This window comes from Nesoenas mayeri (assembly GCF_963082525.1).
Source record: "Nesoenas mayeri genome assembly, chromosome: 15".
Classification (NCBI taxonomy): domain Eukaryota; kingdom Metazoa; phylum Chordata; class Aves; order Columbiformes; family Columbidae; genus Nesoenas; species Nesoenas mayeri.
Genome location: NC_137559.1, coordinates 5,828,270 through 5,850,377, shown reverse-complemented (window position 1 = coordinate 5,850,377; position 22,108 = coordinate 5,828,270). Strand labels below are relative to the sequence as shown.

At 45.5% G+C, this 22,108-nt stretch overlaps 1 protein-coding gene across 1 annotated transcript; it reads left to right on the top strand.

Annotated features, from left to right (window-relative positions):
* Positions 1–3,302: 3,302 nt before the first annotated feature.
* MSLN (mesothelin) lies at positions 3,303–20,177 on the top strand (the record flags this gene model as incomplete). Its single annotated transcript, XM_080353953.1, has 25 exons — positions 3,303–3,334; positions 6,355–6,439; positions 7,283–7,444; positions 7,690–7,865; positions 8,156–8,247; positions 8,928–9,058; positions 9,658–9,779; positions 10,185–10,356; positions 10,662–10,877; positions 10,990–11,160; positions 12,162–12,308; positions 12,461–12,510; positions 13,348–13,468; positions 13,802–13,887; positions 14,488–14,617; positions 14,731–14,921; positions 15,612–15,702; positions 16,187–16,298; positions 16,516–16,700; positions 17,173–17,319; positions 17,535–17,668; positions 18,218–18,345; positions 18,972–19,066; positions 19,656–19,845; positions 20,083–20,177. The coding sequence occupies 25 exons, from the start codon at positions 3,303–3,305 to the stop codon at positions 20,175–20,177; spliced, it is 3,261 nt and encodes a 1,086-aa protein (XP_080210079.1).
* Positions 20,178–22,108: the final 1,931 nt, after the last annotated feature.

Sequence of the window (22,108 nt, the reverse complement as noted above, 5' to 3'; positions counted from 1 at the left end):
AACCCTCTGTCAGGACAGCCTGCTTGCAATGCCGAATTTCCAAAAGGTGCAAGACACTGAAAGCTTTGGTATTTGAAACCTGATTTGGAGGATCTACCATCCTTCCCAAGGAGACCTCATTTGGGTTTCCTGGAGAAGAAGCTGCTTGCTTTGTACTAGTACTCCAGGAATCCGACTATTTACAAAATAGTGCATTTCACGTTTATATAGATTTGGGTAGCTTAGGATGGGTGTTGGTGAGAGTCACTTCTGAGTCACACAAACTACGTTTATGGATCAGTGTTGCACTAGGTCAAAAATAGCTGCAAAACATGTTGATTGTGGTAAGAAAACTGGGAGAGAGACGGTGTTTGGGTACCTGGTGATGTTGTGTGTTGATACTGGCTTTTCTTAGTATTGCCAGTAACACGTGACTTAGAGGTGAGCGTGATGGGACAAGTCTAAACCTGGGACATAATTGGCTTATGGGAAAAAAACTTCTCCTGAAAAAGCATCAATAAAGTGACCAAAGAAAGATTTTCAAATCTGAGGATGCAAAATAACTGCTGCATCCAGAGAAATTGAGATAGTTACAGTGGGCAATTTCTTAGAGACTTGAGGCCTCAGATCCAGGGGGAGAAAAAGTCTGAAATAGGTGGAAGATAATTTAATATCCATCCCTTGTTAGAATCTGCAGCAGCTCTCGTTTCATGCAGATGATACTTGCCAGGTTTTCCTTGCTGACCTGCTGCCAGGCTGAGGATTGGCTTGGGGAGAACACAAGTTCAGGTGAAGTCAGATCCTCCTGTTTGCTGCTGTGCAGGTCCTGGGGGGGTCGTGGGGAACCACAGCACATGGGATTCAGGTGAAGAACAAACCCTCAGCCCCTACAGCATCCAGTTACTGTATAAAGACCCCTTAAAACCAAATATGGTCTCTTTAATAAGAACATCATTTAGTTTTTTAAACAGAGCAGCCTGCAGGAGTCAGAAAGCCCATTAAATGATGTCTCAGGAGCTTTGCAGCAATGAAATAAATGAAAAAGGCCATTTCTGGTGATAGGGAGACAGGGATCCCTGGAGTTATAGTTCTGGAGCCTTGGATAATAACATCCCTGCATCTAACTGCTGTGGTCCCTGTGAGTGCAGGAGCCCAGGTGGCACTTGGATGCAGACGTTGGGCCTCTGGGCATGAAGCCAGTGTGTCCTCTGCACCCCAAGCACCTCAGCGAGCAAAGGTTCATCATGGAAAGGAGACTGATGGCCATGCTGTGGGGTTTGCCTGCATAGTCCTGGCCTTTTGTCCTGCTGCAGAGCTGCATTTTTTTATTTCAGCTCTCCTGATTCCTCTGCCCTGTGTTCCAGTTGACTGACCTTGCTGAGCCTGGAGCAGAGTTCCCAGTTTGACGTACCTGGGGTCTGAAAATGGCCTGTCTGAGCAGCAGAGGAGCTGCTGTGGGTTTCTCTTTGGGATTTCCCATGTGGAGATGTCTAGGGTGAGTAGAAATTTCAAGAAAATGGCCAAATATTTCATGCTCCACTGATGCAAAATTTCCTGATGACAAGTATTTCTTTAGTAACAGGAGGAAGGTGATCCCAGAGCAGCTCTGTCCTGGGAGTGCAGCTTTATTTTGGTTGCCTCCTGTAAATGCCGAGCCCAGGGCAGGGAGAGAATGCAGCTTTTCACTGCTCTCCTCCTCACTCCATGTAGTCTCGGCGTTTCCTGCCATGTCCTAGGAATGACAAGCATTAACAAATAACACATTTATTTGTACTGCTACACATTTGTATTCTCAAGTGCTTGCAGGTGTGTCTGGTGCTCCAAATCCATCCTGTAATTTCAGATGCAGTTTTGTGAAGCCAGAGACACACCCTGGTTTGCTCAGTGAAAAGCAGCCGCTGATCGGAGCCCTGCCCAGTGAGTGCTGGCGACTAACGGCTTGGAGGTGAGCACCACCGTCACCATCTCCTCCTCCTCTACTAGGGGGAAGCCTAGCTTGATAGCACTGAATTAGCTAATGAACTAATTCTGATTTTTCTGCATGCAACTCTGTGCTTTCCCAGGTGTAGCAGACCTTCAATAGTTTTTCATGTGCTTTGCACCTAGTGTCAGATGGGTTTTGTGAAGGGTGTGCTTGTGAGACAGTCACCTTGTAACTTTCCTACCCTTGAGTTTGGTTTTGTGATTAAGAAATACATTTGATTTCTTTTCTTGTCTGCAATAAGGTGATTCCTTGCATGTTTGGGCTCTCCGAAGACCTTCGCAGAAATGCTGCCGTTATTCCAAAGTCTGGGCTTCCTCCTTTTGGTTGGTGAGTATTACCAGGAGGGTGACGGGTGTCCTGAAAGGATTTTCCTTACCAGCAGATGTTGTTGAGATAATCCTCGAAAGGGAAAATTGTGCTGAAAGACCATTGAACATTACTTTGGTGGTTGTTCTGAATCCCCAGCCTTTAGTTGTGCTTGTCTATTATTTTATTTGTGAACAAAAATATGTTAGTTTTTGTAACAGACAGGGTGGAAAGACAAAACTGGAATTCATTCTCCTCCTGTCATTGCAGAGCTGTCTGCCCACTGCTCCTTTTGCTGGAGTATCCAGGTATCTCTGAGAAAGCACCTAAAAAATAATCTTACCTGAATCTGCTAACCCTTTATATTCCCCTACTTTCCCTCTAGATGTTTTTTTGGTAGTCAGGAATTCTAGAGAAGGATCTTTGTTTCTTTCCGAAAGTGTCAGCGCTTTATTCTACTTTGCTTATCAGACTTGAGGTCATGTTTGCAGTGAATGTTGATGGCAACAATATATGAACCTGTAACATTATGAGCAAGCTCCTGAGCCATCAACTGGCGAGTAGCTCCATAAAGGGCCTGTTGCTTCCTCTGCAATGGCCAGTAGTATAGGAAGGAAAAATAAATAGATAACTTTTCTTTCTTTCTTTAATTAAGCCCTTGTTGCTGTGCAAAACTGACCAATGTGTTGTGGACACCCTGATGAAAATGTGATTTTCCAGTTTTCTGGTAACATCCTGTAGAAGGAGGGATGCCTTTGTCCGGCAGAAGTGCACAGGTTGCTTGTGCAATAGTAGGTTGGGGTCGTCTCTGGTCTTGCAGAGCGAGAAGCCGCCCTTCCTCTTCCTCCTTCTCCTGCGGGGGAGTTTCTGAACGCTGCTCTTTTGAGTCAGTGGAACAATTTGCATGCTTCAGGTTAAACGTGTGTGTAGGAGCTTTCCGAGAGTGGGGCCAAAGGGCTTGGCTGTGTGTTCCGCGGGTCCGAGGTGAGCAGGAAGTGGTTTTCACGGTGGCTTTGTCCGCAGGCAGGGGAGCATGGCCGTGGGGCAGTGCTGGCACAAGCTCTGGTATGGTTTGGGTGACTCCTTCGGGACTTTCTCTAAGAGTGAAGTCAATGTGTGTGCAGCCTGGAGGGAGGCACTGCATTTGCCCAGCTCTGGGTATGTTTCCTTTGCCTGTTACTTAGCGACAGTTCTCTGTTAATTAAATTATTTAAAAGGCATAGCAGCTAGTAATCAAAAAAGCTGTTATACTAGTTAGGAAGCCATCCCTTAGCCTTGTGATATGGAGGAACCACAGGAGGTTGTGTCTGTGTTTTGGTTTTGAGGCTCAGCTCCTCCACGTTCCCCCCATGAGTCACTTCTGACCAAATATTTGTAGATAACGCCAATCCTGACCGTTCTTCCCCCAGGGGTGATAAGGAGTGGACATCATGGATGCTTTAGAGCCATGGAGCCATCGTGCTGAGCCTGAGCTCTGCTGCATCTCCATGTGCTTGTGGGGCTCTGCCCAGCTGCTCTGTGGGTGCAGGAGATGAGATGTGGATGGGGGTGACCTCTGTGGCCACCTCAGCCTCCTGTCAGCTGTAGTGCCTGACCCAAAGTCACTCTGACCATTCCCTTCTCCCTCTCATTTCATGTAGTGTTTGTTGGATTCACTTGTCCTGTCCTGTCTGAAACCGGTGGGAAATCTCTACCTTCCCCTTTTTTCTGTACACAGGGGATGCTGAGCTTGGCAGATTCCTAATCTCAAGTAAATAATACTAATGCCAGGGAGATTTGAGTCTGTATATTGTTACTGACTTTCTAAGCTTGTGTTTCACCACCTTTCCAGCTTCATGGCATTGGCAGAGGGAGATACAAATTGCCATCAGGAACAATGTAAAAGTTGAGAAACAAGGAATAGGCAAGTGGAGGGCTTGTATGGACCTGCTGGGAGGCAGCAGGGATGGGTTGACTTCTCTTCTTTCACTAAATCCCAATCAAGCTCTTGGGCAGGACCGACCTGAGGGCTGGTGTGCACTGGAGTTACCTGTGTCCTCTGCAGTTCTGCAGCACAGCGTGATTTTAATCCAGTTGAAGGCTTGGCAGGAAAATGGTATGAAATCCATCCTAGGCTTGGCTACAATTGACCTGTTGATGGGGATCCTGTAAGAAGGCTGCAAAGCTAAAAGCGATGTGGAAATACAAGCATGGTGAGCCTGGTCCCTGGGTGGATCGGTGAGCATGGGATGGCCATGGTGCACGAGGGGTACAGGACAAGGAAGTCCTGAAGGGAAAGACTGTTCCCAAAGTGTTATTTTTGCCCCTTTCCCTGCTTTTTCCTTTTTGGGGACAGGGATGCATGCAATCCCTCATGTCATCCAAGAGGCCACATTTCTGTCCTGTCAGACTGACCCAGGTGGACAGGGAGAACCTCATGTCTGCTCACCCGGTCAGCAGAGTCAAAGAGGAAACAGCAGAAAGGTCTGACAGAAACGATTCTGTGAAATCTTGTATCAGGAATGAGAAATAAAATCATGTAGCAAGATGAGTGATGTTCAGAATCTGTTAAGCCAGATAGGGGCGGGACTGTGGGAATGAGTTTTGTCCTGTATTTGCTGCTAAAATTGTCTAAAATTGCACATTGTCTTCCAGGTTGGCAGGTTGCTACTGCAGATTCTGCTGGAACATACCTGGTAAGGCAAACTCATGTGTTTAACATGTGTGTCATCCATGTTGTTACTTGCAAAGCATGTGTGGGTTGGTGGTCTGTGTGTTGATGGGAAACCATTGCTACAAGCCAGATCTGGTGCATTGAGCATGGAGGTGGGTGGGAAATGCCTTTCCCCCTGCCTGTCTGCAGTGCAGTGAGGGTGACACCCATCAACCACACTGAAATCATCAGAACAGTCCATCGCAGTGACCCTCATCCTGATGGGAGCACACACATAGCCCTGAGCTTTCTGGCTGTTGGAAGTGCAGAGCTAGTAGCAATATAAATTTTGCAGATGGCAACTACCTTGCATGGCAAGAGGGAACCTCTGGATCTTGGCAATTGTGTGTTTTCAGGCCAGATCCAAGTACAAAAGATTGCAGATAACATGCGTGTCTGTATGCAATGATCACTAATAATGCTGTGCTACCATTATAACTGCATGATAAAATCATCTCTTTTTCACTTTTTCTCCCGGTGCAGTGCTCCAGCTACCCTGTCAATGGTGAGTTTCTTACCACATATTCTCCATGGGGAAGATTCAGGCATGGTTCTGTAAACATATTCCTATAACAGTTCATTTATCTTTGTCATTCTTTTTTTTGGGAATCAGAATCTGCCGTGTGTGCTTCAGTGAAGAGGTATGTGAACCACCAGCAAATTTTCTTGGCACTATGTTCCTTGGGAGTGACACTGGTTTGTCAGGGATGTCACTTTGGGTAGCAGGAAGCCTCTGAAACCACATGTACCATCTTTCACCACACAAAGTTCCAGGGTTGCCCTTGGGCAGGGAAGGCTCTAGTTGTGCTCCTTGAAACAGTGAAGGGAAAGTGCCTTCCTGGGGCTCTGTGCCTGTGCAGGACAAAGGCAGGCAGGGCCAGTCTCTGCTGTGTCAGCCAGCTTGACGCGGGGGGATTTACTGCTCCAAAACCCTTGACATGAGTGCTGAGCTTGGCTTGGCTGGTGGTGGCAGATTATGACTCCCACAGGTCTGCTTCCAGCCTTCATGGAACTTAATTTCTACCAAAGGGTCAACCGTTTACAAGTATCTTGTCCCTGCTCCCTAATGGTGCCAGCAAGTAGTTCCCTGCTGCAGCTGAATAAAACTTCAGTGAACAAAAATGTGGGCAGGAGTGTTCAGACTCCTTTTGCTGCCTGTCAGGGCTCGGGCAGCTCTGCTCCCTGCCTGCATCTGCAGGTTTGGTGCTGTTGGAGTGCCAGCTCCCCGCCAGCTGAGCCCCCAGCTCCCCGCCAGCTGAGCCCCCAGCTCCCCGCCAGCTGAGCCCCCAGCTCCCCGCCAGTTGAGCCCCCAGCTCCCTGCCAGTTCAGCCCCCACTGCTGCAGCTCTGGGGCAGCTGGCACTGAGGTGATGTCTTTGCTTTTTCCCTCCCAGGGTCAGTCAAGAGATGCTTCTCAAGGTAGCTCGTGGCCAAGCTTCCCCCTGCAGCCTCACTTTTGGGCAATACGCCTGCGCGCAGGTAATAGCAGTCACCTTCTTCTTATGGGCTGGCGTGTTTTGTTTTCCGTGACAATAGTGCAGTTTCTGCATTAAAAGCAGTCCCACTGTCAGCTGTGAATGGAGTGGCCAAAGCTGGTCTCTGTGGGGGATGCTATCTTCTCCAAACGTCTCAAATGAGAAAGTGGGACAAAGGAGATTTCTAAAACAAACTAGCTCTTAGAAACTGGTATCATAATGCTGAAACAAATCTGTACATGAGAGTAACCCTGATCTGTGGGAGTAAACCACTTCTGAGCACAATGAACACTGATTGCAGTGTCATCTGGGGTATTTCAGGTTTACTTCCCTTCCTGCTTTTATTGTTATCTCTTAAGTTGCTGTGCTACCACTAATTGCAATCGAATTGACAAAGATACAAGATACGTACTTACCCATAAGTGTTTCTAACAAAAAGATGTAATTTCTTCAGGTATTTGTTGTGGTTTTTGTTAATTTAAAAATGTTTCTGGAACAAGGAAGTTTCTTATGGAAGTTTCCACTTTGATCAAACAGCCGTTTATTTTTGGTGGGAAACTATTTTGAAAAAAGTTTTTTAAAGCCACTCTTTGCCTGGGGGGGAACACAGATTAGGCAACAGAAGGATCCCACATTTGGAACTGCATGAGTTTAGGCTTGCTTAAAGTCAGTGTAAGCTGAACTTGCTTCTGATTCTTTTGCCAAGAGGTTTCATCACCTTACGGTGCTGAATGCTCACGTGTAGCTGAGCTTGTGACGCAGACCTGAAGCAGATTGCATACTGCGGCATCTCTAAATGTCACACACCTTTTCATATCTCTATATGGATTTCCCTTTTCTTTTTCAGAGTGCTTGGCTCCAGGACCTTCAGGATGATTTTCTCATATCCTTATATTCTTGCCTTATTGCTAAACCTGCCAGTCCTATGGATGCGGAATACTCTGTTTTGTTCTTTTCCAAGTATGATGCCAAGAAGCTTATAGCTGCCCTGACTATGTTCAGCCAGCGGGTGGGTATCACGTATCCAACTGTTTGTTCACCTGTGACATTAATGCCAGTAGAAGGCGTTAATTGACATTACCTTAGGGCACCATTTCAATCAACAGATCTCCACCAACATAGTAAAGTCCTGTACTGTTGAAAATAGCTGGGAAGGTGGAAATAACATTTGTTTAGAAGTCTGTATTCACTTGAATTAATATGTTTCTTCTCACCTCTTGCCTTCAGTTTTCTCATGTGCCTCTTTCTCTTGAGTGGAGCATGGTCTTCATTAATGGCCTGTGGGAGAAGATGTTACAAATACCCAACATAGACAGCCCGCCCATTTTGTCTCAGTGGGTCCATGAGGGGCTTCAGCCATTCCTGGTGGAACCCAAGGTCTTTGCTTGCCTCCATGCCAAAAACATCTTGTGTGAGACCTTTCAGAACATGTAAGTGCTGAACACAAGCGTTGTGTCAGTCCGTTGTTGCTGAGATAGAAATGTGGCCCTTCCTCCAGCCCCCAAAGCGAGGGGCTAAACTGTGTGAGCACCTGGAACTGATGGAGAGTCTCTGAGAACATCTCTCTAAGGCTTCATAACACACCTACTGACCTTGTAACTGCTCCTCGGCATCAGTCCACATGTTGGTGGCTTTGAAGAGGAATATGATGGATAATATCAGTCTTCGAGGCTTGGCTTCAGCTGTGTTTGATATGTCTGCCTTTCTTATCCATCTTTAGAGTCGCTGCCCTGAATGACATATATTCGGACCTTCCAGTGGAAGAACAGAGGAGGATTTACTCTGGAATCAAATACTATCTCACCCAGGATGGTAAATGACTTGATTTTTCTTTAGGAAACAACAGAATGCTTTAGGCCACTGTTGTATGTTACAGTCTTAGTTGCCATCTCTTAAAGGGCTGAGGCTTCACTTTTTTTTTTGAGAATTTTTATCGTCTTTTCAATGGAAATAGGCTGGCAATATGACAGTGATAAGTGGTATCAGGAATAACTTCCATGCCTGAAAACTTTATTAATCCAAGATTTTTATAAAGCAGCACAGTCAGTCCCGTGCTGACTTACATCATGTGCAAATGGCATTTATGGCTTTTGGTGTGAAAGAACGGGGCAGGATTTGGTTCTGAGACCTAAAGAATTCAGTCAGAAATTAGCTCAGAAAGGGACCAAGGTGAGACACTCCCCTGTCTCCAGACAGTACCTTGCATACAAAAATTTGATGTCCTGCTAAATGTTTTTGTCCGATTTGGGGGAAGAAAAGAGACTGGTGGTGGGCTGTGAAGGAATGAGGCATCTCTCCTGTCCCATGTGCATTTGTCATTTGAATGCACAAACATGCAGATTTGAACATAATGTGTGACCAGAGGCACTTGGGGAGCTCTCTGCTGAGTTCTCTGATAGACTGAAGCCTGTTCCACATTCAGAAATCTCCAGTCTCCACTGATTTCCTGATACAGTACGTCTGTAGTTTTATGGTGTCTGCCTGTTTTGCAGGATCAAACCAGAAATGCTACAATGCAGCCGTGCCAGGTCTGAATTCCACTGCATGGTTTGAAAATTATCTGGGATCTTTTCTGGAACATGCTACTGTTGAAGACATGCAGCTTTTTGGTGATGAACCAACAGTAAGTGCAGGCTGATCGTAATACTCTATGCCTAGGATGCTGTCTTCCTGCCCTGACCAAAATTCATGGAGATGCTGCTGGCAGGAACATTTTTCTTGTTTATGTATTGTGAACAGTCACTTCAGTTCTTATTTTTTCCCCACATTATGATTTCTTGTGATAAGAGGCACTTGCACAGAAGTCGGTTGCACATGGGTAATTCCGCAGAAAGCAAACTGGAGTCAGTAAGAGTTGCAAACCCCAACTTTATCTCCAGACTGGACCAATGTCTGGGCCTGGTTTAGTGTAGACTGTACCAGGCCTGTGTGTGTGAGCGGTGCTGGAGAGGCCACGTCCTTTAGCAGCTCTCCCACCTTTGTGCCTCACAGCAGTCAGAGAGAGGCTTACATGTCCTTGGAGTGCAAAGATAAATAAAACCAGGTACAACTGTATTACTTGAAAAAAGAAAATAAATTTTATCACAACCTTAAAGCCAGGTGAAAACATCCTTATTGCTTGAGGTGAGGTTTGTTCAAACTGTCCTCAGTGACTGTCAGGATTAAAGTAACCATTCTATTCTTTTTTTTTAATTTATTTTTTTTCCATGTCCATACCTTCAGCTTCAAAAATTTGCCAGGGATCCAGTCAATATACAGCTGATCAGCAGCCTCACCTTGCTGCGGGAGACAGCTGTGTACTACACTTGGCTGCTGACCTCCGGACCTGGTTTTCCCTTATCGAGGTATGGGACCTGACCTGAATTCCTACCTGACTTACGGTTTCTCATGGGACTGTGACTTAGCAAATGTTTGCTGTGTGACCGTTCTGATGGCTGCTTCCACGAAACATGTAAAGCATTTTTCTGTTCCTCAAATCATTGCATTGCATCTCAGAAAGGGCCAGACCACAAGTCTTGGGAAATGTCACACAGTGCCAGCCACCAACTAATGACCAATAGCATGTCTTGCATGTTCATGCAGTTTTACGTGACACAGCAGTACTCTCTGTAAGCAGGAGCATCAGCATCATCAGAGCTAAAATGAATCAGCAGAAATGTGCACTGGAAAAGAGCATTTTTGTAAAAAGAGGAAAGGTCTGGCAGAGCCACTGTCTGTTGCACTGGCAATTTATTGTTTCCCACCCGCAGTGTCCCAGACAGACTGGTTTGCTACCTGAGCCCCTCAGCAGTGAGCAACCTGAGCAGAGATGACGCTCTGAGCTTGGCCCAGAGGATCACTAAGAACTGCCCGTGGAACCTGACACACAGACAAATAACTAGGGAGCGAGCTCCCTCCTCCCTGCTCGCAGAGGAACTGCAGGTAATCTCCTGTCCAGCCCCACCACTCAGCTCTTCATTCTCCTGGACAAAATTTATGAGGGCTGAGGATTCAGCTTTCATACCTTCTCTTGTGTACACTCCTGTAGGTCATCTTGCTTTTTTTTACTGGGGCATCTGGCTGGTGTTTCGTAATCTGAAAATTCTCAGGGGATGAATGCAGTCTGTCACAGGCTTCATCACACAAGATGGAGGCAGTGATTTAAGATGTCCAAAGGCCGTAGGATTCAATAAGCTCAATTCATTAGTCCTCTGACTCTCTTTTCTTTCTGTGTGGGACTTTTTCAGGTTGCATCCTCTTTGGTGAGAAAGTTTGAGCATTTCTCTGCTGAGACCCTGCATGCACTGGGCCAGGCTGTGGTTGGGCTGTCCGTACCCGACATCCAGAACAACATCCGTGATAAGGACCTTGAAGCATCTATTCCTGCCCTGGGTGAAGTTCGCGGCTGGAACGCTGAGCAGTCCAGCGCTATTATCAACAAACTGCTCAGCTCTGGCTATCAGGTACAAAGGATAAGTTTCACAAATGCACCTCACCCCTGGTATAGCTATTATAGCTGCAAACAAATGATATTTGGCCCTTCATGTACTCATGCCTGCATGCGTTACCTTTCAGATCCTGGATGGACAGAGCCTGGCAAAGCTGGGGAGCTTGGTGGCTGGTCTCAACAGCAGCACAGTTCGAAATCTGCCTCCAGAAGTCATTTTGGAAGCCATTAAATTGCCTGAGTTTGTTCAGCAAATGGCAACACTGCCCTCTCCTCTGAAAATGGCATTTGTGGAAAAGGTGAAGTTTTTTTTTTCCTCTTCAGACGTCATAAATTAGCAAAGCTCCAGTGAGTCCCAGCTAAGAACACTGGTTACCTGGGGCCAGGCATTGACACACAGGTGCACACCCAGACCACATTCCCTCAGGGGGCTGGCGTTGCTAAACAGAGTGTGCAGCAGGACAAGCATCTCAGGTCCCTGTCACCGTGTCCTTGGCTGCCAGCCAGCATGTTCAGCCGAGCCTTGTGGGGAGGAGGGCAGGAGAAACAACTGTTCTATTGGCGGTCCTGGAAACTGCTCCCCACTGACTTGAGTTGCTTGCAGGGAAAGGTTGTTGTCATGGTTCAGAGTGAGACCTGTGTGACAAGTGAAGGCAGCTTAGAAAATAGCTTTTAAGCTGGACTGATCCTCCAGCAGCGCAGAATTTCATTCCTTCATGTGATTGTGTAGGATGTGGACACCTCTTTGCCTTTATTCTCACTGACTTTAGCCTTCAAGCTGCATGTTTAGCATTCAAGTTTGTTGGTATTCGTCCTTCCTCTGGTAGGAAAGACTCTGACCTGTTTTTGGCCCCCCAGGCCCTGCCTATAGCATGTCCTGGGCCAACAGGGCTGCCAGGGCTCTGTGTGAAGCATTAGTGAAATAACATCTCATTTACCGCAGCATTGTTCTGCTGTGTGCCTTCGGTAAGCTGAGACATTGTTAGGGTTGGCAGAGAGGAAAGACTTATCCCTCCTTTCTGGCTGGTTAAACATTTTTAGGGCATGAAGCCAGGAGGTGGGGAGCTGATAAGAGACAGAATTGTTCCCATTCATCAGGACACCAGCTATTAGGTCCAAGCAGCTCTCCTGGTCTGATGAATATGTCAAACAGGAAATATTTGATAGCGTTAGGTCTCTCAGAAATGCCCAAATGATCAGCAGGGCAATTTTCCTGGCTTCTTTCCAGTTTGTCATTTCTCCTCTGGCACTTGTTTCTTTTAGCCACAATGTTTGAATGATACGGTTGTTTTTTTTAAAGATTTCCTCCAGTGTAGGCCACCCTGCTGACCTGGTTAAATATATCCCTGATGCTCTGGCCAGTTATATTCCAAAATCATTGCTTGTTTTTGGGGAAGAGAAGCCCAGTGTTCAGGATTTCAACAGTAAAATGTGGACCCCAGAACAGGTAATATGCTAGTGGCTTGTGCCCTTCCTACCCCTCAGCATCAGCCTTGGACTCTCCAGAGCTGTGAGTCTGCTCTGTAAATCCATCAGAAAATGCAGGTGGATGTTGCAGAGGAGCATTGTAACCACTGACACTCTGGCTTTGCTTCACAGGCTGCCATGTTCTTCAATGATGTGATAAAGACAGAGCCTGACTTCACCAGGTAGTGTTCTTCTTATCTTCTTCCATTTTCCATGTTTGCTTTGATTGCAATTTTTGTGTTTCCTTTCGTTCGTATGGCAGACCCACCATATTCAATCCATAGCAACAGATGGGAAATATCATGCAAAAGCACCAAGATTTACCAGGGTATCAGCTGTAAAATACACCCCAAAGCCACATTTGCTTTCGAAGACGATGCTGCTGGCTCAGGCTGTGCCTGGAGCCTTGCTTCTGACTGCCTCTGTGTTTCGAATCGGAGAATATGTCAGTCTTTCATGGCACTATTTCAGGGATTAGATTTTGTCAGCTCTCGTATCTGAGATGAGAAATTATGAAAACCATTGTATGTATCTGGAAAAACAGTGGAGTTGGCATCAGTGTCCTGCTGACTTCACAGTAGAAGCTTTTCCATATAGAAAGCAATTGAAGTTTTAGGGCCTGCTCCCTGAGCTCTCCTGGGCTGTGCAGCCTGTGCTCAGTGCTGGGGATCTGCACAACTCCACTGCGCTTTCAACGTGTGGCATGTACTGAAAACTCCTGGAGGAGACTGGTCTTGTAATTCAGGATACAGTAATACTGCTCGGGGAAAGTTTGTCCCTGTATTTCTGCTTCCCCCATGAGTCTCTAGATGATATTTATCTGACCAGTGATGGCTTCTTGATCTCTCACATTCATCAAGACTCACAATTTTAAGGGAATGGAGTTTGGAGACAATTAAGCTTTGGGAACGGGAGAGGTTTATGCTTCCTGTATTTGTCATTATATATATATGGGAGATCAGCACTGAATTTTCTCCCGAAGTCCTCACCCCTCTGATGTACTTTCTGTCAATGTTCAGACTCTCCCAGTCGGTCCTCCAAGGCTTCACCTGTGCAGCTGCACGTGAGCTGGACGCAGAAAGCCTTCAGGACCTGGCCAAAGCCATGAAGGAGAAGAATGTCGAGCTAGGAGAAGACCAGGTCAGTTTCCATATTTTGAAATGCGGTGTTTGATGTTGACGTGAAGATAGCGATGAGGATTGCTCAGCCAAAACAAAACCACTTCCAGCTTAAGGGACTAGAACAAATGTGACTGGTCCTGGGTCTCTGTCCCACAGTTCTGAATTTCCCCAAAGAGAGAAGTTGTCAAAACCCAGTTGACTGGTTTCTCAGGAACTAAAACCTCTGATTTCTATGTTTTGTTATTATTACTTTGGAGCAGAGTAAAATATTTATATTTGGTTGGGGTTTGTTTGTTTCCTTATGTTTTCCTGCTGTTTCCTTTCTTTGATGTAAACTGTGATGTCCTTTCAGCTGAGCTGCTTAGTGAAGATGGTGACGCTGAATGGGATTCCCAAGGATTTAGATAACTATCCTAAAGACCTGTTGCTATTTTTAAGGTAACTGTGCTATGGTTTTTGTGTTCTTGCCTTAGAACTTAGTGGGGAAAAGAGGTATTACTTTGTAACGTTGCTGGCAACGACTAGTTCATATTTGATGTGTATTTCAAACTTGTTTGGGTCTCGTTACAGGGAAAAAAAAAACAGGTTGCGGAAACCTTTCAAAAGGGTTTTAAGGTCCTTTCAAATTCAACCATCCATCATATTAATATAAACATTATGAAGCTCTTTTTAAATACATCCATTTGGATACAAAACCCATATGGGGTTTTCTTACTTTCTGGCTTCCCTGAATGTGCTTTTCCCTGACAACATCAAAGCAAACAGCCAGTAGAGGGGATTTCTTAGTTCCAGTAGCTACCCACCATGGTTCTGTATCCAAACCTTGAACAACTTTAAGCCGAGTCTCACAACGCTCCTTAAGGTGAAAATGAATTGTTAAAAAATGCAGACTAGGATCTTGTAGAACAACAGCTGAATAGAGTTGAATCTGTGGATGTGGGAGATGTTATATTGGACACAGTGTATGTTAAACAGCCTTGACCCTGACCAACCGTTCGATATCGTTCACTGGAATTTATGGAGTATTTGTCTTTCTAGTCCTTCAGACTATGCAGCAACAGGGAGCTGTCGGCAGTACTTTGCTGAAATCGGGAAAGCAAATCTGCATGTTCTGCAAAAAGAGTCATCCCAGCGGAAACAGCTGCTCTTGGAAGCATTAGCGTGTCTGGTATGTGGTGAGGGGACAGCTCTGCACAGGGCTGGGGACAACGTGGGCTTTGAGCATCCCCTTGTACAGCAGCATCCAGTTCTATGTAACGCCTCTGTCTTGTCTTATTTCAGAAAATCCCTGGCACGCAAGTAAACACAGAAAATACAGAGATTCTGGGACGTCTGGTCTGTGACCTGGGTGGAGAATACATTAGAAGTTCTGGTGGGAATTTGCTGAAGCAGTTAAGCCGGTGTGAATCTTTCCTGCCCGATCAAGAAGAGGCCATTAGGAGCGTCGTCATTGGTGGTAACACCACGTTTGGGTATGAATTTTTCTTCTGGGCATATCAGCAAAACAATTCTCCTAAACAAAACCATTGTCCTATTAAGATCTGAGCGAACTCCAACCAAATAGCTTTATCAAAAACTTGAATAATTTGCTTGTTTTGGATTTCACATTTGGCCTTTTACATTGTTTTATGTGCATTTCTTTCAACTGAAAAGGTTGGCTGGAATTCCACTGAAAAATACGCTGTCACTTCTGTGTCTCACTTGCTCTAGTTTTAAAAGTTCTGTTTCTGCCTGTCAAGCTGACAGGTGCTTGATGAACCCCTGGCTACATCTAACAGAGACCTTGTCCAGGGAGACAACATATTTTCCCTTCCTGTGGCAAATACCCTGAGATCTTGCCACTGAATTGGGTGATAGTTAGCAATAGATATTCTTTGGTTTGCATGGTTGAGAAAGTAATATATTTGTTAAGTGCCATTTTCCCATCCACCAGCCCTTATCTGTGTTACTAACAATTGCTTCTGCTCTCAGGGAACGAAGGAAGTTTTGTGTAACAGGAAGGGATCGAGAAGTTCTAGGATTTAAATCTTGTATTTTCTTAACTTCAGATGTTAAAAGGACATAATCCTGGCAGCTTTTAAAGTGTTTTGGTTTTGTTTGTTTGTGAGTTTTAAAATTTTATTATAATTATTAAGCTGATCCCTGCTGATTTTTGCGTGCAGGCCTCCTGCAGCATGGTCAGCTTTTACCTTGAATGAGCTCAGTGGATTGATTCCTGTCTTTGATCACAGTATCCTGCAGCAGATCCCCAAGGTGGGTTGGTCACAGAGGTGTGGGGAATTTGGGAAGCACTTGTAGGTCCTGCGGGATGGAAGAAATATGGTGGGGTTGTTCAGCTGATACATTTTCAGTAGTGTCTTCATTAAAAGTGTGGTGCCAAAGGGGATGGATGCTCTATGGGAAGTGAGGTTGACCAAGCTGATAACCTGGAACTGCAGATCCAGGTCACTGTCATCTTACTCCTGTACCTGTTGGATGAGTACTGAAGATGGAAAGCAATAGTAAGTATATGCAATGCTTTGTGAGGAGGTAAAAACTCTTACTGGGCATGGGATATGGTAGAGTTTAGGCATTTATAAACTAGCCTTTGGCTCACCAGGGTCTGGTTTTGAGGCTTACGGCAACAGCTCTGCTGCCCATAGTGCTTTACCAGTGAAGCTTGTCTGAGTAGCAACTTGTTACGCTAGTGATATGCCCAAAACTGCAATATCCCCCTGATGAAACATTTTCTTTGCAGAAAGCTTTAACTGTTTGGCTGAAAAACTTTGCACGCGATTCGCTCCTGTCCAGGAAACAGGTGGCCGCTGTTGTCCAGGAGCTCCTGCCCACGAGGCACAAGCGTGCTGATGGTACGGGAGCTTTTCCTGATGCTAACAGCAGGATTCCCCCCAGTGCTTGTGGGTCTCCCTGAATCTGTCTGAGTTGAACTGTGAAACCCTTGGTGGTGGGTGACCCAGGAGGAGGGGGGAACCGTGATTTCATACCTGTCCCTCTGCAGCAAGGGAGCATTCAGAGCCTGACACAAAAGGATTTAACACTGAACACATTTGATAATTGCTTCCACAGGTTGCCCAGCTGACAAGCAGGTAACAGAGGAGGTTCTTAACGATGACACGATGCCTATTTACTACTCACCTGAGGAGTTACGTGCTTGCCTGAAGAACGTCTCTCTGGAGAACCACCTCTCTCAGATACTGACCTACCCATTCAGTGTTCAGCAATTAGCTGTGCTGAAGGAGAATCTGGATGAGGTAATGCTGGGCTGAAGAATGTCAAATTATCTACTGATGAGATTGCTCAGAGACGTGTCTGGTTGATTTTAAGTATCTCCAAGGACTGAGCCTCCACCACCCCTGTGGGCTCCTCTTGCAATGTTTGACCACCTATGTATTTCTTACTATCTAATCAGAATTTTCATTGCCTGTTGACCCTTATCCTTTCACTGTGTGCCCCTGAGAAGACTGTGGCTTCTTCTTCCCTGTAATCTTCCATTAGATAGTCAAAGACAGTAATAAAATCTTCTCAGGGTTTATTCTTTCCCTGGGGACCTGCTTGCCTGAGCTATCGAGCAGAAAAAGGACACACGTGCTCATGGCATCTCTTTGGCTTTGCTTTCTTATTCCTTGTGGACCTTTAGGGCTTTTCCACCTTAATTCTGCAAAGAATATAAATTCACAGGCGTGATAACAAGTGTTCATAGCAACAACCATGATCTTTCCACAGACATATCCTGATGGGTATCCTGAAAGTCTGCTTCGCAACCTGGGACCCCTCATGGATTTTATCACCCCAAAGGACATTGCCAAATGGAAGATAACTTCAGCTGACACACTGGCTTTCTTGCTAAGAAATGAGCCCCCTAATGATCAGGTTTGGGTTTGGGTTTGCTTTCCTGCCCATGTTTGCTTCCTGGTTTGGGAGCTGCTGGTTTAAGACGAGTTTAAAGGGTTCAGAAGTGATTGGCCCCATCTTTGAGGGCCAAACAAACAGATTTGAAATGATTCAATTTTATTTTTGTAAATTGCATTTGTTTTTCTTTTGAGGATGAAAACGTAAATTCTGATTCAAGTTAAATGTGTTTCTAGGCTTCATCAATAATTAGACGATATATTGACTTGGGAAACCCCTTGAATGCCACTGCACTGAATGCAATTGGTACAAGATATCTGTGCCTTCTAAATGCGACTGATTTGAACATGATAGACCCCAACAGCTTGAAGTGAGTCAAATAATGTGATGTTTTTGGCTTCTTGCAAAAGCACTTTCCCATCAGCAAGTGCGGTTTCCTTTTCTCTCCATTCAGTGACAGGAAATGTAGGAACCAACTGAACCCACTGTTCTCCCTCCCACCAGGAAGGGCTCAGATTTGCGGTCAAACTCTATTTATTGTACCTCAGCTGACAACAGATACGGTCTGAATGCATGCAGAGGCACAAGAGAGCTCTCATTAAATGTGATTTAAATTCATTTGAAAGACCGCTATATGAAATTAATTAAATAACTCTATCTTTGCATACGCTTAAACTTATCATGTACTACCTGAGTCATTATAACTTAGAAGACACATCATTTTGAGCAGGAGGCCAAGTAATTTGTTATGGTTTTTTTGCTTAGCTTCTCCCCATACCTCTTCAGTCTACTGGGAAGAGGGGGCAAGCTGCCCTATCTAGAGAATCCCAGAGAGATAGTCAGAATAGTTTATTCAAATTGAAGATTGAAATTGAATATAATAAAAATGTTTTCTCCCTATATCTTCATTTTTCTGCAGACTGGCATCTCTGAATTTTTCAGCCTGTTCGCAGACTACGAAAGACATCTTGTATGTTAAAGCCAAACGTGCTTTCTCAGACCAGCACAATACACCTGCTTATTATCAGCTTATTGTACCATATCTAGGTATGTAAAAGAACAGGATGGGATGGGGATGGTGTGGGGAAAGGGAGGGGCCTTAGCCAGAAGCTGAATGGTTATCAAATACTACCGAAGATGTGGGAATTTTCCAAGGCAAGTTGTTACCAGTTTGGGAGAGTTTGGGGCTTTTCCAACTTGTAGTTGGCATAAAATATTCTGGAAAGATTCTGTACCTGACTTAATGTTGCCTACATCAATTGTCAGGCTGTCACAGGGAAAAATCAAACTCATGACTGCTGGGATGGGTGAGATCTGCCAGGTCCACAAGAAATCCAGCTGCTCGTGCTTAATGCTTATCTCACAGCCGTGTCACAAAACATGGATTTTACCCTGTTAAGCCAAGAATTTATTCACAGCCTGAGCAAATTCTTTGTACACCTCTGCCTGACATCTGGCATTGTCACAGATTGGCTTAATGGCCAATATAATAATACCGCCCAGCCAACTGGAGTAGCATCCATATATTTTGCAGCTGGAACTCACTCTGTTAGCACCCACAGCCTAATAAATTTTGGATTCATCATTGTAGCTCCAGCTTATATAGGTATACAACCCTGCTCAGGTGAGTGCTGTTCCCCCTGCATTGACATGCTTTCTCTTTTGGGTCCCAGGGGGTGCTCCTGGTGTGGATCTCCAAGCTCTAAGCAAGGACAATGTGAACATGAATGTTAGTACTTTGGCGGGGTTAAGAAGAGATGCTTTGATGGTGAGCTGAATTTTGAAATTGTTTGAGTCCTTGCATTCTTGTTATGGTTGCATTGTCCATTGGTGTGAATCAGGAGTCACTCCATCAAAGTCAGCATGATGCTAGACCAGTACAAAGTGGCAAACCAGCCTGAAACTTAGTTAAAAATATAATTTGGAGTCCTATGTGGATGCTAAGCCAGTCTTACTGGGGAATTTCTTTAGCCCAGGCTCTCATAGTAGGAGTGGCAGGAGCAGAGTATGGGCATCCACTAGACTACAGTCCACAGGTATGTGCCAGATCTTCTAATGAGAGTGTTAGCTGTAATATCATCAATTTTGGAAGAAACTCCAGTGATTTGGGCAGCGACTGGAGCCCCCACTTGGCTGTAGGAGACCTGACATCAGAGGACAAAGAAATAGGCTTTGAAGAACTGTTGTGTTCGTCCCCTCAACCTAAGGCAAGAGTGTCCCAACTGCAACTGCTCACCAGAAATTTGTCTTTGTTCTTCACGCTTCTGCTGACAGAAACCTCACAGATTCCCTGGTCAGATGTATTATTTCCATTCCTGCATTTACATCTGTAATTCTTGCTCTTTGATTTCTCCTAGAGCCTGACACCTTCTGAGGTTCGAGGCTTGCTGGGGATGCATCTTGCTGATCTGAAGAAGTGGCAGTACAAGTCTCCCATCTGGGACTGGATCCAGGTGCAGAAACAATCAGAACTGGATAAACTGCAGATTGGGCTCACTGGGGGAACGCAGGAAGGCTACATCAACATCGTCACACCCAAATTTCAGAGTACGTAGTCTGTTTGGCCCTCTGTGTTTTAAATATTTCTTTTTGTGTTACAGCAAGCAGAAAAGCTGCTTTATGGAAGCAAAGTGCTTTCAGTTGTCTGTAAAGAGACGTGGGTGCACTGAGCTGCTGCAGCTTACGGGGCCCTGACTCGTGCGACATAAAGAGATGCCCCACCACATGGGGATAATGCTTCAATCCTTGATTTCTTGGCACTGACACCCTCTCTTTTTTCTCCAGCACCATCCTCAGCCCCTCTGGGTCCTGTGGCCATGATGTTCCACCTCCTGCCTGCTCTGCTTACCAGTTTCCTGATCATGTCGGTTTTATCTTAAAAATCTTTCTCGAGAGAAAGCAAGACGAGGGGGGACCAGCCTGTGACCTGTCGTGAGACCTTTGGGGACAGCCACGCGGGGGGTGAGGGGTGCTCAGTGCAAGCAGGCAACGTATACAGCCCAGTGTTCGCTTTCAGGTACTTTTATCTTTCAAATCACTCAAAAAAAAGAAAAAATCAGTGTTCTATCTGAAGGGAAGATTTCAGACGCTTCAGAGCAGGATCTTTGCCTTTTGTACAGACCAAGCCTAGGTAAGCCCGAGTCATATTATTGCAACACAAACTATGTCAGTATTTTACTGCGCAACCCTGGTGGGTTTAAGGGTGAGCAAATGGGCTGTTCCGCATGTTAATGACGAAGTTTCTCAAAGAACCTCATCTCTTGACACTGCCAGGATCTCTGAGTGGGAGTGAAGTTTCCCAGCTGGTTGTAAATAAATAATGGAACTAAGTAAAAAATACCAGAAGCAAATTGATGAGTTGCTGTTGTTTGCTCTTCATTCAGGCTGCCCAAACCTTGTGTCTGCAGGTATCAGTCCAAATTAAATGGTCAGAACCCCCAAATATGCCTGTTAATTTTCTTTGCTGTCGACTACTCAACACTAAAGAGCTGAGGCTGTTCTCAGTTTCTCGTGGGGAGGCCAGAAGAACTTTGTATAAGATTTTCAGTGGGTGATCTGCAAGTTGGAGAGATAAACGTTCACTCGTAGTAGAGATATCGGAGGACGAGATACTAGATAATTAAGAAAGAGCTGAAGTGGAAACTTCAGATTTAAGCCAGCCAGAAAAACTACAATGCAAAGAACTAAACACATCAAAACCCACATTTGATTAGGAGGGGGAAAAAAAGTTGATGTTTTATTTTATAGCATTGCAACAATAATCAAGATAAACTACCTTCACTTAATCATCCCTCTAACTAGGCTTGGCATAGTTGGAACAAATCTGGATCAAAGATCTCCTAAGTTCCTGAAACAAGACAAACGCAATTTAGTGGACCTCTGAGCTTTCAGTCTGTGTTACTGGGCCGTATTCTGCTGCTCTTGCAACACTGGTGACTCGAATCCCTGAGTTGTCCCACGGTTTCAAAGGATCCCAGTGGGACTGCTTGGAAGTAAAACAGCACTCTATGTGAGTAAAGCCAGCAGAACCGGGCCTGCTATCAGCACTGGTCAGTATTGCATTATGTAGAGCAACGAGCTAGTTAGTACCTGCTGGGCTGGAAAAAGATCTGTTCTCCCTTCACTCCCCAGCCTCAAAAATAATGAGCAAATTCTGGCTGGTGCCAAATGGCCAAAGTCTGTTCCTGTCCTGGGTTTCTGCTTTCCAGCAGGGATGTTGCCAGCACCGTTATTTGCAGGATGCTGAGGGTTGCAGGTGAGGGCGGTGCTGGGGGAGCGGGGTCAGAGCAGCCCCCGCAGCAGGGATGTCCCCACGGCCACCATCAGGACGGACACCAGGCAGGGGGACAGGTGGGATCCTGATCCTGGGGGGAAAAATGGAAGGGAAAGAACTGGGTTATCCAACAAAGCAGAGGTGAGCGCTCAGGACTGCAGGGCAGCTTTGTGCTGCTGCCACAGAGGGTCACGTGAGTCCAGACAACGCTTTTGTGCTTTTTGAGACATTGCCCACACCTGTACCCACCTGCACCCTGTTATAAATGTCGCCTGGCCAAGGCTTTTCTGACTTCCACCAGCATAAAGCAAGACTAAATCTGTTTGACTCATTAAAATTAGGGATGTAGCTCTGTCAGGACAGAGTAATTTGGATTTTAGGGCTTTTACAGCAACGCCTTGTCAGAAACACTGCGTGCAGCTGAAATACAGAAGGCCATATCCTTGCCTTGTGAAAAATACTGAGTGCCTTGGCGTTAACAGAATTACTCCAGTGTTCTGCAGGGCAGTTACAGATTCATAGAATCATTTGGGTTGG